Here is a 15,206-nt window from a genome sequence, read left to right as displayed (position 1 = left end):
GGTAAGAGAATAAATTATCCTATGCCCTTACAATTGGTCTTTGGCCTGACTCTGGGCCCCGTGGTCCTTGTGTGATCTTGGCCCAGGGCTTTGAATGTCCTTGTCTCCCCCCCCCCCCCTTTTTTTTTTTTTGTCCTTTTCCCCCATGACTGCAATGGTGTTAACAGGCCACTTCACCTTGAATGGTCCCTTGAAACATGCGTTAACTACTCATGCTAAAGAACAGGTTCCACCTTGTATTTAGCTCTGACACTGAGACCCTTTCCCAGCCCTGAAACAGAGGCCTGTGTAGCTCGACAGCTTGTCTCTCTTACTAACAGCAGTCAGTCAATAAAAGATATTACCTCCCCCACCTGGTCTCTCTTATCCCTGTATGTCAGTGGGGCTTCGCACCACCTTCTCCAGTGGGGGTAGGGAATGCAGGCCCTCCCGCTACACTGGGTTCCAGTCCAGGGACCCTACAACAAGCAGCCTTGCTGCTGCCTCTCTGGATTTCTTCCTATTCCACCTCTCCCCCACCACTGCTCTAGGTTCACCCTTCCTCCAGGGTTGGGACTCTGTGGACCCTCCCCTGCAATCCTCCACCAAACTCCCAAGCCATAAACTACAAACTCATTGCTGCCTTCCTGGGGCTCAACCTTCCGTCCCTCTCACTTCCCCCTGCTCTGTTCCTGACTGAACGCCTCCCAGGGTGCTCTCCCTGGCGGTCCAGTTCCTGCTCTTCTGTCAGGGCTCCCCATTCCAGTCTGCTCCACTCTGGTGGCTGCTCCCTGTTTCCCCTGGCCCCTCTATTCAGGGGAGGTTCCCAGGGCCAACTCTCCCCTGGGCTTCCTCCTGGTCTTTCTCTAGCCCCAGAGAGGGACTCCAAAGTTCCTTCCTCTCCTCCCTGCAGCCCCCTTCTGCTCTCCACTTCCTCCGTGTATAGTCAGCACCCAGCTTGGCTTCATCTCTAAGCTTGGCCTGCTCTCCACGGACAGCTGCATAGCATATTTGGCCTCTCGGGTCTACATTAACCCTCTTGAGTTTGTGTGGGGTACATTGTACGGGGAGCCCGGCCCAGCTTGGATGCAGCACCATGGGAGATAGCGCCAAGGCACTTGGGGGAAAAGCACAGGAGCACATGGCAACATCTGGGATGACTGGCAGAGCAGGGTGGCCGTGTGGTGACAGGACAGGGGGTGGCAGAGGATGAACTGAGAAGGGCCAGGTGGGGAGGCACGGGGCAGAAAGCAATGGATTCTAAGAGCCCAGTGCGAGGATGTAGGGCTGGCTGCAGGCAAGGAATCCTCACCTAGGGTTTGTCAACACTAAAGGATTTAACTTGTTAATTGGTTGCCAGTAAACTCATTAGCTTAAATCTGTTTAAAAGCTGATCTCATTAAAGTGACATGAACCGCCCTGTGGGGCCTCTGGTGGTGGTAGACAGCCACCCCTGCAGGTTTCAGGCAAGTTGAACAGATATCAAAGGGTGTCTGTGCACAGAGGTGCTGAGTTAACTCCTCGGGTCCCATTTCCCCCTTGCATTGAACGGCTGCCAGTCTGGGTGTGGTCGAGGCTGGGGGGGGGGGGCATTGGTGACTCACGGTGTCCACGAACCACCCTTCTGATCCCACAACTCTCACAGGACAGCTATGCTGGGAGCAGGGCCATCCCTAGACATTGTGGTGCCCTACGCAGCCCTCTCCCCGGGGGGGCGCGGGGCATCCCCAGGCCTCGGGGAGGAGAGGAAGGCATGAGCAGGCTTCAGGGGCACCAAGCCAGAGGAGCGGAGCAGAGCAGGTTGGGGCCGGGTTGCTCCACTTCCTGCTGCCTGGTGTGTGCGGGGCACGCCCGACCTCTGTTGCAGTCCCCCAGGATGTTGCTCAGGAGAAGGGGTGGAATGGGGGCAGGGCTGGGGTGGAGCAGGGGTGGGAAGAGGCGGGGCGGGGGTGGAGCAGGGGTGGGGGGCAGCTTTCCTGGCCAGCTCAGCCAGCCGGGGGATCAGGCTGGCTGCTGGAGCAGCAGGCGAGCTGCGTAGGGCACCAGGAAATTTGGTGCAATTTGGTGCCCCAAATTTCCAGGTGCCCAATGAAGCTGCATAGTTTGTGTATGGGTAAGGACGGCCCTGGCTGGGAGTGAGATGTGCACTTTCTTAAAGGGGGCATGCCCGCGTGGGGGGCAGTCCATATGGAGCCTGGGGCTGGGTGACAGCCATTGCTTTAGCCCTGCAGCCCCATTACCCGCCCCTGCTCTGTAAAGGACCCATTCACAGTGTGTGTGGGGTGGGGTGGGGGGGAATGGGCCTGGCATGGGTTGCTGGAAGATGAGTAAACCCGCCCTCTACTCTGCCCACGTTTCCTGTAGGATCCGTCCAGCGGCCACGTCTCTCCCTTGCGAAGACTGGCTGATTCATTTCTCAGAAGGTAATGTGTCGGCAGCACAAGGGGGAGCCGCTCAGCGTAAGCACTGTTCCCAGCCAGTGGAGTATTCCAGACACTTCCTCTGCACCCCTCCCCGGCCCCCCTGCATGCTGCCTCAGTAGGCCCCCAGGGAGCGTTGGTGGGGGGAGGGACGGATGCCTCCTGGCTGTTGAGCAAGCACATACCTGCCCTGGCACATGCCTGCCCATGCGGCCTCTTTGCTGTAGGGGCTGAGAGCTGCAGAGGAGAAATCACTTCACATCCTGGGCCCACCTCTTGGTGGCCACAGCTGGCAAAGTGGGGAGAGCAGTGAGCTCTGCCCCATCCTCTGGCTCCCCCGCAGTATCATTAATGCCCACTGTCTGCCACCCAGCGACCACTAGGCTGGGGCAGCCCTGGCAGGTCAAAGCTAAGGTCAGTCTGGTGCCTTGGGAGCAGGCCTAGGATATGCCCAGGTGTATGATGGGAAATCTGCCCCATTAGCATCAGGGTTTTGGGGGGTGGAACTATAGCTCCACTGTTGTTAACACTGCTGTGGGCGGGGGGTCAGACATAAGGACAAGGTGGGGCTGTGTTTACCTCCTCTCTCGCACACCACCTGCAGCTGCAGGAAGGTAGCCCAGGTGGAACGAGGGTCACTGTCTTTGCCGCCGCCAGTGGGTCTGCCCTTGTGATGGGATCACACATTGCCTTTCCACAGTGCTCGTCGTCACTCGAGGGTCTCCTGGTGCTTTCCAGACAAATGATGAGGTGCCCCCACACGGCTCCAGGACACCCATTTCGCAAACTAAGGAGCGAGTGGCTATGCCAGAAACAGCACGTGGGAGGTTTGGCTTCTGGCTGCCTGCTCTGGTGACTGGCCCACACGGGCTCCTGCACCGAGGGCTGAGCACAATACAGTCGAGCAAACCTGCTGCCCCCAGGCCTGCCTCGTTAGTGTTCCGTGCTTCAGCACCCGTGCTTGCTCAGGGGCACGCATCACTCAAATGAACACGCTAGATGGAAATAGAGACTAATGGGGACGATCAAGATACTAACGCAGCAGTGACACTCCGGAGAGACAGAGGCCCTGTCGTCTTACTTTCCTTCTCACTTGCTTCTTGCAGAGCACTCCGTGGAGCTGCTGAGAACAGAACAGGGGAGACCAGAGGGCTGTGCCCCCTCCCCCTTTTGACCAGCTGTAAGGGAGAGTGACGGTGGGAGAGGAAGGAGAGGAGCGAGTGGAGGGCAGGGTCTTGGGGAAAGAGGCAGCACGGGGACGGGGCCTCAGCAGAAGAGGCAGTGTGAGGGCGGGGGCTTGGGGAGAAGGGGCGGGGTGGGGGTGGGGCATCAGCTGAAGGGGTGGGGCAGGAGGTGGGGCCACAGTTTGGGCATTGGTGTCCCCCCTACTTTTAGGGACCTTCCACTGCTCCTGCTCTCAACACTTCTATCTCCATTCTTAGGTGGCCTCCTCCGTCATTAGTGTCCAATGCCTGCACTTGTGCCCTGCTCCACGCCTCGGAGGGCCTCAGCCAGGCTTTGCACTTGCGAGCACCGTCACTTGTGCACGCCAGCTCTGCCAGTGACCGTGCCTTGCTTGTTAGCTCTCTGGGGCAGGGCCTGAGTCTTTGTTCTGTGTTTGTACAGCACCTAGCACACTGAGGTCCTGGGCCAGGACTGGGCCGCCTAGACGCTACCACAATATGAGTAACAATAATAATTAGGGCTGTTAAACAATAATAGAATACCATTTATTTAAATATTTTTGGATGTTTTCTACATTTTCAAATATATTGATTTCAATTACAACCGAGAATACAAAGTGCACAGTGCTCACTTTATATTTATTTTTGATCATAAGTATTTACACGATAAAAAAACAAAAGAAATAGTATTTTTCAGTTCACCTAATACAAGTACTGTAGTGCAATCTCTATCATGAAAGTTGAACTTACAAATGTAGAATTATGTAAAAAAAATACTGCATTCAAATATAAAACAATGTAAAAATTTTATAGGCTGCATGTCCACTCAGTCCTACTTCAGCCAATCATTCAGACAAACAAGTTTGGTTACATTTTTCAGGAGATAAGGCTGCCCACTTCTTGTTTACAATGTCACCTGAAAGTGAGAACAGGCATTCGCATGGCACTGTTGTAGTCAGTGCCGCAAGATATTTACGTGCCAGATGCACTAAAGATTCATATGTCCCTTCATGCTTCAACCACCATTCAAAGGGACATGCATCCATGCTGATGACGGATTCTGCTCGATAACGATCCAAAGCAGAGTGGACCGACACATGTTCATTTTCATCATCTGAGTCAGATGCCACCAGCAGAAGGTTGATTTTCTTTTTTGGTGGTTCGGGTTCTGTAGTTTCTGTATCTGATTGTTGCTGTTTTAAGTCTTCTGAAATCCTGCTCCACACCTCGTCCCTCTCAGACTTTGGACGGCACTTCAGATTCTTAAACCTTGGGTCAAGTGCTGTAGTTAATCGTTTGAGTTAACTGCGATTAATTGACAGCCCTAATAATAATGCATGCTGGTAATGGGTTTTGTGCCTATCTACCAGCCCCCTGCAGAATCATATAATAGATCCTGTCATCCCTGGGTGTGGCTGATACTGCTTGAATTGTGCATGAATCTCCACGTGGACAAAGTTGTGTCTGCAAATGGACACCACGGTTGAAAATGTCTTGTGCATGGCTCCACAGTGCTGTCCAGTGGTGGGAAGCACGCATTGTGCTTACGGAGCTCTATATCCAAACAGGGGCTGGTGGTAGCTGGAAGAGACCATTTAGAGCCTGGTTTGCGAAGCGTTCTTAAGCTCCATGTGGGTACGAAGAGGTGCAGTCACATACGCACTGCAGGCCCAGGTCTCCAGCCTTCATTTCCAGCTTTAGGGTAGAACCTGATGCACAGGTCTGGATCCACGCTGACTGTGTGCCCGAGATGCTGTGGTGCAGCGGTATTGGGAGGGGAAGGAAGGGCTTCTGAATGTGCCCATGCCAAACACCACAATGACTGCCACTTGGAAAGTGGGCGGTGGGGACTAAATCTCGCTCTGTGTTTGTGTAGGAAATTCCTCAGCCCTGGTGTGCTGAGTGAGTTTGGGGGGAGGTGCAGATAGATGTGATAGGCTGGCCAACAGAGGTAGTATGAACTCATTCCCCACCCCACAGAAATGCACATGGCAGGCGCCTGAAGGCAACGCACGTTGCCAGCCAGCAGCCCTAGGTTACGAGGGAATCTGAGCCAGCTAGGCCTGTGGCACTCTGAAAGGGCAGTACATTGAGCCTTCAGCAGCCTTGGAACTGGGACTGAAGCCAGGCAGGGGACTGGCAGGCTCATCAGCAGGGTGAGCCCAGGAGCCCAGGGTGGTGGTTACCTCTCCCAGGCTGCCCCTAGTGGTTGGGACACAACCTACAGGTCATCATTCCCAGGGGATTTGCACCTGTCAGTTTCTGGCAGCCCTGGTAAAGACTCCTCTGTCACTCAGACTTGGGGAGCGTTCACGGGAAGCCTGGAGAGCCTAATTCAGACAGCACTTTTCTGTTAGCTCATGGCATGCCATCTAGGGGATTGGTGTGCACAGAACTGGCAGTGACTCCCTGTAACAATGGGGTCACTTACACTGCTTCTTCTGGTCTCGTTTCCTGCATACACCTCATAGAATCATAGAAGATTAAGGTTGGAAGAGACCTCAGGAGGTCATGTAGTCCAATCCCCTGCTCCAAGCAGGACCAACACCAACTAAATTATCCCAGCCAGGGCTTTGTTAAGCTGGGCCTTAAAAACCTCTAAGAATGGAGATTCCACAATCTCCCTAGGTAACCCGTTCCAGTGCTTCACCACCCTCCTCGTGAAATAGTGTTTCCTAATACCCAACCTAGACCTCCCCCACTGCAACTTGAAACCATTGCTCCTTGTTCTGTCATCTGCCACGGAGAACAGCCTAGCTCCATCCTCTTTGGAACTCCCTTTCAGGTAGTTGAAGGCTGCTATCAAATCCCCCCTCACTCTTCTCTTCTGCAGACTAAATAAGCCCAGTTCCCTCAGCCTCTCCTCATAAGTCATGTGCCCAGCCTCCTAATTATTTTTGTTGCCCTCCGCTGGACTCTCTCCAGTTTGTCCACATCCCTTCTGTAGTGGGGGGGCCCAAAACTGAACACAATACTCCAGATGTGGCTCACCAGTGCCAAATAGAAGGGAATAATCACTTCCCTCGATCTGCTGGCAATGCTCCCACTAATGCAGCCCAATATGCTGTTGGCCTTCTTGGCAACAAGGGCACACTGCTGACTCATATCCAGCTTCTCGTCCACTGTAATCCCCAGGTCCTTTTCTGCAGAACTGCTGCCTAGCCAATCGGTCCCCAGCCTGTAGCAGTGCAGGATTAATTGGCTCTGGCTGAAGAAGTGTGTCAGTTGTTAGCAATAGGTGGCTTGTGCTGTGAGCCCAGCAAGCCTTGTGCAGTGTGTTACAATCTTCTACCCTCAAGAGACCAAAAATCATGTCTCCTCCTAAAAAATCATAAGACTGATCCCCACGAATCATGAGATTTAAAAAGCATCATCAGCCTATGTGTTTTAGTCTGTCTTTTTGGCTTTTTAACTTCCCTCTATTCCTGTGTGTGTGTGTGTGTTAATTTTGGGATGGATGGACCCTCAGAAATATCTCTTCAAAGATGCAGATAAGGGGTGGAGGGTAGGAATTGGTGCTGGTGGGAGATCGGGGAGTATGTAGGTTATGTTCTTATACACAGATATAACACAAGTACTCAGTGGGGAGCTCACGAGTGTGAAAAAGTCCAAATGCATGATTAGGTTTTTCCACCATATTTTAAAATATACTATACAAGGTCTATAAAGTGGGTGTAAGTGAACTGCTGAAAAACACAAAGCACTGTCTCTGTGTATCAAGTTTTCCAATATTTTTCAGTAAAGGGTTCTGTGCCATGCAAGGATCTTGATGTGCAAAACGATCTTTGCTACATCCACCGCCTTTCAGAGCTTTCTGTATATCAGTGCACTAAATATATTATATAACCCCTAAATATTCCTTTTTTAAAATAATCAGTTCAGTCCATAAATGATTTAAAATAATTCATTTTTCTCTGTATACTTTTGATAACTACATAAATATCTACATCATCCAGTAGTCATCATAAATGTAGATGGGTATTTTAATCTCATAATTAATTATCCAAATAGCTAAAAAAATTAATTTTTATTTTAATCATTCTTCCTTCCAGCAGCCTCTGGGGCTTCTCCCCTTCCCCAAGCTTAGCAACACCCCTAAGATCCAACCATCAGTTCATCCCCTCCATCAACACTACCCTCCAGTTCATCCCCCCCAGCCTCACCTCTCCTCCTCATGGGGTTCTTCACCCCATTCCCCGAGGCCAGGGGGGTTGCAGCTGGCTCCACTCTCATCTCCCTCTGCCAGCCTGGGGGGCCAGCTCCAGGGGCTCGTCACCCCCTCTGCCACTTCCCAGGCAGGGTGCTGGAGGGGGGAGGAGAAGCTGCCCAGGCACTGTCCTGTCCATGTTTCTCACAGGAGGGGAGGAGGGAGGAAGGTGTGGAGCCATGGAGGGCTGCTGGGCTCTTTGCTCTCCCCGTCCCAGCCCCCGATCTTGTGAGAGCAGCAAGCGGAGGGCAGAGACTCTGCCGGCCTTCAGCAGGGCTGAATTTCAGGAAGGGCTGGAGCTTCTTGCCTCATCGTGAGACAGGCTCCAGAGTCCTTGCGATCAAATCACAAGAGCTGGCAATACCGTAACGGTGCTGCGCATGGATCACATGCTTAAAACTGAGCTCTTTGCCGTTTGCACTGATCCGCTTGCCGACCACAGGAGTACATAGCCAGGGCATGATGCGGAGTGCTTGCACTGAAGTGTCAAAGGAAATGAGCCACATATTGGCCTCTGGGAGCTATCCCAGAATGCTCCCTTGTGACCGCTCTGGACAACACTCTGAACTCCGATGCACTAGCCAGGTAGGCAGTAGAAGCCCCGGGAACTTTTGAATTTCCTGTTTGGTCACCATCAGCACAGGTGACCATCAGCACAGTCCACCATCACAGGTGACCACGCAGTCCTGGATTCGCAGACGAGCTCCAGCATGTCCCGAACGGAAGATACTGGATCTCATTGCATGTTGGGGAGATGAATATGTTATGGCAGAACTACGTTCCAAAATAAGAAATGCAAATACGCACACTAAAGTCTCCAGGGCCATGACGGAAAGAGGCTACTCCAGGGACACAGAACAGTATCGTACAAAAATCAAGGAGCTCAGGCAAGCATACCAAAAAGCCAGGGAGGCGAATGGGTGCTCTGGGTCACAGCCCCATACATGCCACTTCTACTGTGAGCTGCATGCAATTATGGGGGGATGACGACACCACTACCCCACCACTCTCCGTGGACACCTGCAAGGGGGGAGGAGCACGGAGCGAGGAGGATGAGTTTTTGGAGGACAAAGAGGAGTAGGAGGAGGACAGTGCACAGGTGGCAAGTGGGGAATCTGTTTTCCCCCTAGCCAGTAACTATTCTTAATGCTGGAGCCAATAGCCTCCCCCCACTCCCAAAGCATGCTCCGGGACCATGAACCTGGAGAAGGCACTTCTGGTGTGTGAGAGCTTGATCGAAGCCACGCGGTGTGGGGTGGCTGGAAACCCAGCCGTGCCAGGCCGGGCTGTTCGCGTTTAGTTTAAAGGGCTCATCCCTGCTCAGAGCCTCATCGGAACCCCGCGGTGTGTGTGTGTGTGTGGGGGGGGGGAGGTTGTGTGAAGCGATCATCCCAGAGAGGCCGCAGGCTGCCTGCAAGCTGAATTCTGTTGCCTGGCTGCATGTGATGGCTCACTCACAGCAAAGCGGCAGGCACTTCAGTATAAGAGGCAAAATGAGACCTTGTACAGAAAGAACATGTGCTGTGTACTATGAATTGCCTGTTTCACTGAGAATTTTCTCTTTGTTCTCTAAAATGTATCTTTTAAAATACGACCCTCCCTTTTTCTCCTCCCACAGCAGGTGCAAATGTTTCAACGTGGCCCCTATCTACTCCGTCCCAGAGGCTGGTCCAGATTAGAAGGCGGAAAAAATGAACTCAGGATGACATGTTTGCTGAGCTCATGCAGTCCTCCCACACTGATAGGGCCCAGTTGAATGTGTGGAGGCAAACAATTGCGGAGTCGCATAAAGCGTTCCATGAATACGAAGAGAGGAGGGACGTGCACGATGAGAGCGGGCAGGATGCATGGTCAAGCTCATGCAGGAGCAAACTGACATGCTCCGTGGTATGGTGGATCTAATGCGGGAAAGGCAGCAAAACCACAGACTGCCGCTGCAGCCCCTGAATAACCGCCCTCCCTCCTCCCCAAGTTCCACAGCCTCTGCACCCAGACGCCCAAGAACACGGGCGGGGGGAGGCTACGGGGACCCACACAGGCAACTCCGAGGATTGCACAAGCAGCAGAAAGCTGGCATATCCTAAATTTTCATTTGGTTTCTGGACTTGTCCTTCCCTCCTCCTCCCTAACCCAATACCCCTGCTCCCCCCGTTTGGCTTCTGATTTCTCTCAATGTTTTGTGCAACAAATTATAAAGAACGTTTTTAAAACAATTTATTTTCTTTCATCTATATATAGGGGGCGAACTTTAAGAGAAACAAACACAACTGTCACACCATACCCTGGCTAGTCATGAAACTGGTTTTCAAAGCTTCTTTGATGTGCAGCACGCCCTGCTGCGCTCTTCTAATCGCCCTGTTGTCTGGCTGTGCGAAACTGGCTGCCAGGTGAGTTGCCTCAACCTTCCACCCCACCATAAACGTCTCCCCCTGTTACTCTCACAGATATTGTGGAGCACACAACAAGCAGCAATAACAATGGGAATATTGGTTGTGCTGAGATCTAACTGAGTCAGTAAACTGCGCCAGCACGCTTTCAAATGTCCAAATGCACATTCTACCACCATTCTGCACTTGCTCAGCCTATAGTTGAACTGCTCTTTACTACTGTCCAGGGTGCCTCTGTACGGCTTCATGAGCCATGGCATTAAGGGGTAGGCTGGGTCCCTGAGGATAACTATAGGCATTTCAACATCCCCAACAGTAATTTTCTGGTCTGGGAAGTAAGTTCCTTCCTGCAGCTGTTCAAACAGAGCAGAGTTCCTGAAGATGCAAGTGTCATGCACCTTTCCCGGCCATCCCACATTGATGTCTGTGAAACGTCCCTTGTGATCCACCAGTGCTTGCAGCACCATGGAAAAGTACCCCTTTCGGTTTATGTACTGGCTGCCCCGGTGTTCCGGGGCCAAGATAGGGATATGCGTTCCGTCTATCACCCCACCGGAATTAGGGAACCCCAACGCATTAAAGCCATCCACAATGGTCTGCACATTTCCCAAAGTCACTACCCTTGATAGCAGCTGGTCAATGATTGCGTTGGCTACTTGCAGCACAGCAGCCCCCACAGTAGATTTGCCCACTCCAAACTGATTCCCGACTGACGGGTAGCTGTCGGGTGTTGCAAGCTTCCACAGGGCTATCGCCACTCGCTTCTCAGTTGTGAGGGCTGCTCTCATTTTGGTGTCTTTGCGCTTCAGGGCAGGGGACAGCAAGTCACAAAGTTCCATGAAAGTGGCCCTATGCATATGAAAGTTTCTCAGCCACTGAGAGTCATCCCATACCCGCAACACTATGCGGTCCCACCAGTCTGTGCTTGTTTCCCGGGCCCAGAATCGGCGTTCCATGGCATGAACCTGGCCCAACACCACCATGATCTCCCAATCGCCACATGCCATGCCATCTGTGTCCGTGTCCTCATCAGTATAGTAATTGCGCTGTCGTCGCTTCCTCGCCCGGTTTTGCAGGTACTGCACATACTGTGCAGTATTTACAGTGGTCAGAACTGCAGTGGAGATCTGATCAGGCTCCATGGCTATGGCGCCTGCATGGGTAATCCTGGAAAAAGGGCGCGAAACATAGGAGAGCAGGGTGGCAGCGGAAGCTGTGCTGTTCAGTTCACGGTAGCCGAACAACGGCGGAAAATGGTTGTCTTCTGTGGCTTTCACGGAGGATGGAGCCCAGGACAGACAACATGGAGAAGCTCGAAGGGTGGCAATAGCGGGAGGGCAGAGTTGGCGGTGAAAGCTGTGCTGCTCAGTTCACGATGGCCGAGCAGAGTTGGCAGCAGAAGCGTTCGATGAGGAAGAGGAAGAGTAGATAGTAGAGATTACGTGGGAAGATGAGAGGAAATGAGAGGTGGATTCATAGTAGCAGGAGAGCAGCAGTGCACTGTCTGCTGAAAGCAGTATGGCCTCTGCACGCCAAAAAGGCTCAAAATGATTGTCTGCCGTAGCTTTCTGACGAGGCACACCCAGAAACACCCGCGAAATGTTTTTGCCCCATCATGCACTGGGAGCTTAACCCAGAATTCCAATGGGCGGCGGGGACAGCGGGAACTGTGGGATAGCTACCCACAGTGCACTGCTCTGACATTTGATATTAGCCTTGGTACTGTGGATGCACTCAGCCAAATTCACGTGCTTTAGTGGGGACTCAGAAGATTGAATGTATAAAATAGCTTCCGAAAATTCGAATAGAATAATTTCGAAATAATTTCGTACTGTAGATGTACCATGAGACTGCTTGGTGCCTCAGTGACATAGTGGGGCGGAGTGGCCTCCCACTGAACCAGAGGGGGCGGAATGATTGCTAATGCACTACACCCCCTGGCCATGCTCTCAGCCCCAGGGACGCCCCGCCCCGCAGCCCCCCAGCTGTGCTCTCGCACCGGGGACACCCCGCCCCACAGCCCCCCCCGGCCATGCTCTCAGCCTCGGGGACGCCCAGCCCCACAGCCCCCCTGGCTGTGCTCTTGCCCAGGGACGCCCCGCCCTGCAGCCCCCCCGGCCGTGCTCTCGCCCTGGGGACGCCCCACCCCCCTGTTTTATGCACTGCTGAAGGAGCTCAGATATTACAGTGATGGGCACGGTATAAGGAGCTGTATGGAAGAGACTAGTATCCCCAGCTCCCCACCCCCATAACCCTCTCTCTGCAGTTGTGCTGTCACCACCAGGAGCCCCTGTTTCATGGTATTTGTGACAGTTAGAGCTGAGTGTAACCCCGTGAAAATCCTCCAGCACACTCACGGGGCGGGGGAGGGGGCCAGGGTCCGAGACCCACACTAGGGAGGGGGCACGTCAGGCAGACTCTGTCTGTGCAGGGCTGTGCTGCCGCCCAGTTGCCCTAGTGACTGTGGCCTGTCCCCTTCTCCCAGCTGCTGTATAAATAGAGGTGCCGAGCAGCAGAGAGCTCCTGGCAGCCACCATGGAGGGACTGAGGCTGCTGTGCTGCTGTGTGGCGTCTCTCCTGCTCCTCGGGGCTGCAGGTAAGGCCCGGCTCTGCTCCCCACTGCCTAGGGGGCTGGGGCCCTCCGGACACTGTTGGGGGTTGTGCACTGTGTGTGCTGCAGTTCCGGGGCCCTTCCCTTGCCTTAGCCGTGCCCCACTCTGCCAGCTTCCCCATTCTGTGTGGGCACAACAGGGGGATTGTCTGGCCTGTCCCCCGCTCCAGGGCAGTGACTGTACCCCCAGCCCATGGTCGGGGTGTGCAAGCCACACAGGGCTGGGGCGGTTGCTTCGAAAGCACTGGGCACGGCTATTGGGCATGAGTAGAACCCTGTGGGGAGCCATCGAGCTCGGAGGCCCCCGGGGGTATCTTGGGTTGAACTGACCCGGGCAGCCCCCCCATGCCTTTTGGGGGCAGCCGCCACGATGCAGCGAGGCCGTCCTGCAGCAGGCAGGCGTGTGGGGGGGTGTTCCTTTTCTGTGTCCACGTTGCATGCAAAGGGCAGACTTTGATGCTGCGGGTGGGTTATTTCTGCGCTGCGGCTGGGCACTATGTTGGGCCTGCCCTTGTGCTGGAGTCACTCCGGAGTCGGGGACTCCGTGGATGTCCCAGCCATGGGAGGCAGCGCAGGAGCACAGCAGCTAGCCGACGCCTGATCTTTTGTGTGTGCTGCACTGGGGGAGGCTGGGCTGGATTTTGCAGTGGGGCGTGGTGGTGGTGTGGGGGGGTTCCTCTCCGTTCCCTTGCCCTGATGTTGCAGATGTGCCAGGCAAAATGTAGATGCAGTTCAGCATTTTGAGTCACTTCCTCAGGGCCTCCCCTCGGCCTCCCACTCTCTCCCTCATGCATAGGGCAGTGACCCCATGCCGCCATGGGGCCCAGCTCCAAGGATTCCTGGGCTGTGTGTGGCTGCTTCCTGCAGGCTTCTCTCCTTTGGGGTGCTGTCAGAAGCGTGGGGCAGTATTACCCTTGCTTGCCCTTGAGTTAATTTGGTCTCCCTTTGCTACACTGGCTGGGGCTGCGTATCCCAGGCGGCTGCAAGGTGGCTAAGTATGGAAACAGCCTTGTAACTGGACGCCGAGCTCCCCACAGCCCTCCCGCCCCTCCTCCCTCTCCGCTTCCCCAGCCTCTCCCACCATGGCCATGCCCAGCTGCTGCCTTCTCGCATTGTCACACAGGGGACTAGCAGAGGGAGTTTTATCCTTTTAAGGACATCCTTTATCATTCACAAGAACAAGAAGGGAGAGGGGCTGACAGATCCTGGCTCTCCCTCCAGTGTGCCCTGGGTGCTGAAGGTTATTCCCCAAGCTGAGCATGAATGTGGATGGGCTTGGCTCTGGGAGGGCCAGGAGAGGACTCGGCCCTCTTTGGCTGTGGAACAGTTCGGTAGCTGCTACTGCAGCCTCGGGGCTGGGGCGAGGAGAATGGCCCATGGAGCCATGTCCTGGGGCATCCATCAGCCCCTCCCCTGTGCCCATTGATGCTCAGAAGGGGTGGAGCCCTGCACGGGCGTCTGGTGTCCTGAACCACATCAGCTTGGCTGCATTGCACTCTGGAGTGGTGAGGAGCATTTGGACAGTCAAGGTCCTTCCGGAGGCCACCTCTATACGGACCATATGGGTGGGATTTGGTGCAGGTCTGGCAGCACCGGTGCTAGTGCAGCCTGGACATGGTGCCATCAGCACCTGCTTGGGCATGCCCAGGCCATGCGACACTGTCGCTGGCAGGGCCCACCAGTGCCCAAGCTAGAATGGCAGGAGTCCCCCAGATTCTCAGCATGGGTGCTCAGAGAGAAACTGGGACCATGTCATGGTGGGACGCGCAGAGCACAGCATTCCATTGCCTCACAATCCACGGGTGGAGAGGGCACAAGTGGCACTCCAAGGGGGCTGGCAGGGAGCTGACTGGGAACTGTCAGACGCATCCTGGATCCCTTCTCAGCTCTGACCTCCCACCTGCTTCTCTGGTCCGTAACCTCAGGGCTGTCCCCGAGCCCAGCTGTCCTGTGTACTTCACTCCGCCACACACTGCATGGGCAGGTACCACCCTGCATGTGCCACTTCCTCCGCTCAGACTGCTGGGTGGTAACCCTCCCTCACGCTCCAACACGGGGACACCTGGAACCCATCCCCTGCTGCGGCCTGCACAAATCAGCTCATGACGGCCATGGCCCTGTCTCTCCCCACACCCTCCCTCCACTCTGCCAAGTGTGCTCAGCTCAGTCCCTAGCTCCCCTCCTTAACCACTGCTGCTTTGCTGCCACCGCACCAGCTACCTGCCTCCTCTCGCTTGCCCATTTCCTGTCCTGAGCTTATGTGCCACGCAACACACATGGTCAGTCCCATTGGAATCATTTGCATACTGGAATCCTACTGGTTTCATCATTATGATGTCACAGCCCATGCCGCCTGGGCCATAGCCTTTACAGAGGGATGGGAAAGCCCTACCAAGACTTGAGGTCAGGGATGCGTGT

The 15,206-nt window shown here is 54.3% G+C and overlaps 1 protein-coding gene across 1 annotated transcript in view; it reads left to right on the top strand.

Annotated features, from left to right (window-relative positions):
- Window positions 1–12,712: 12,712 nt before the first annotated feature.
- The window catches only part of SRL (sarcalumenin), a 93,137-nt gene continuing 90,643 nt past the window's right edge, over window positions 12,713–15,206 (top strand). Inside the window, exon 1 of the mRNA XM_073361534.1 lies at window positions 12,713–12,773. Within this exon, the coding sequence (XP_073217635.1) occupies window positions 12,713–12,773 (61 nt within the window). The remainder of the gene's footprint in view (window positions 12,774–15,206) is intronic.

Source organism: Lepidochelys kempii, chromosome 10, assembly GCF_965140265.1.
Source record: "Lepidochelys kempii isolate rLepKem1 chromosome 10, rLepKem1.hap2, whole genome shotgun sequence".
NCBI lineage: Eukaryota > Metazoa > Chordata > Testudines > Cheloniidae > Lepidochelys > Lepidochelys kempii.
Note: the sequence above shows the minus strand (reverse complement) of the source record. Positions and strands in the feature narration are given on the sequence as shown.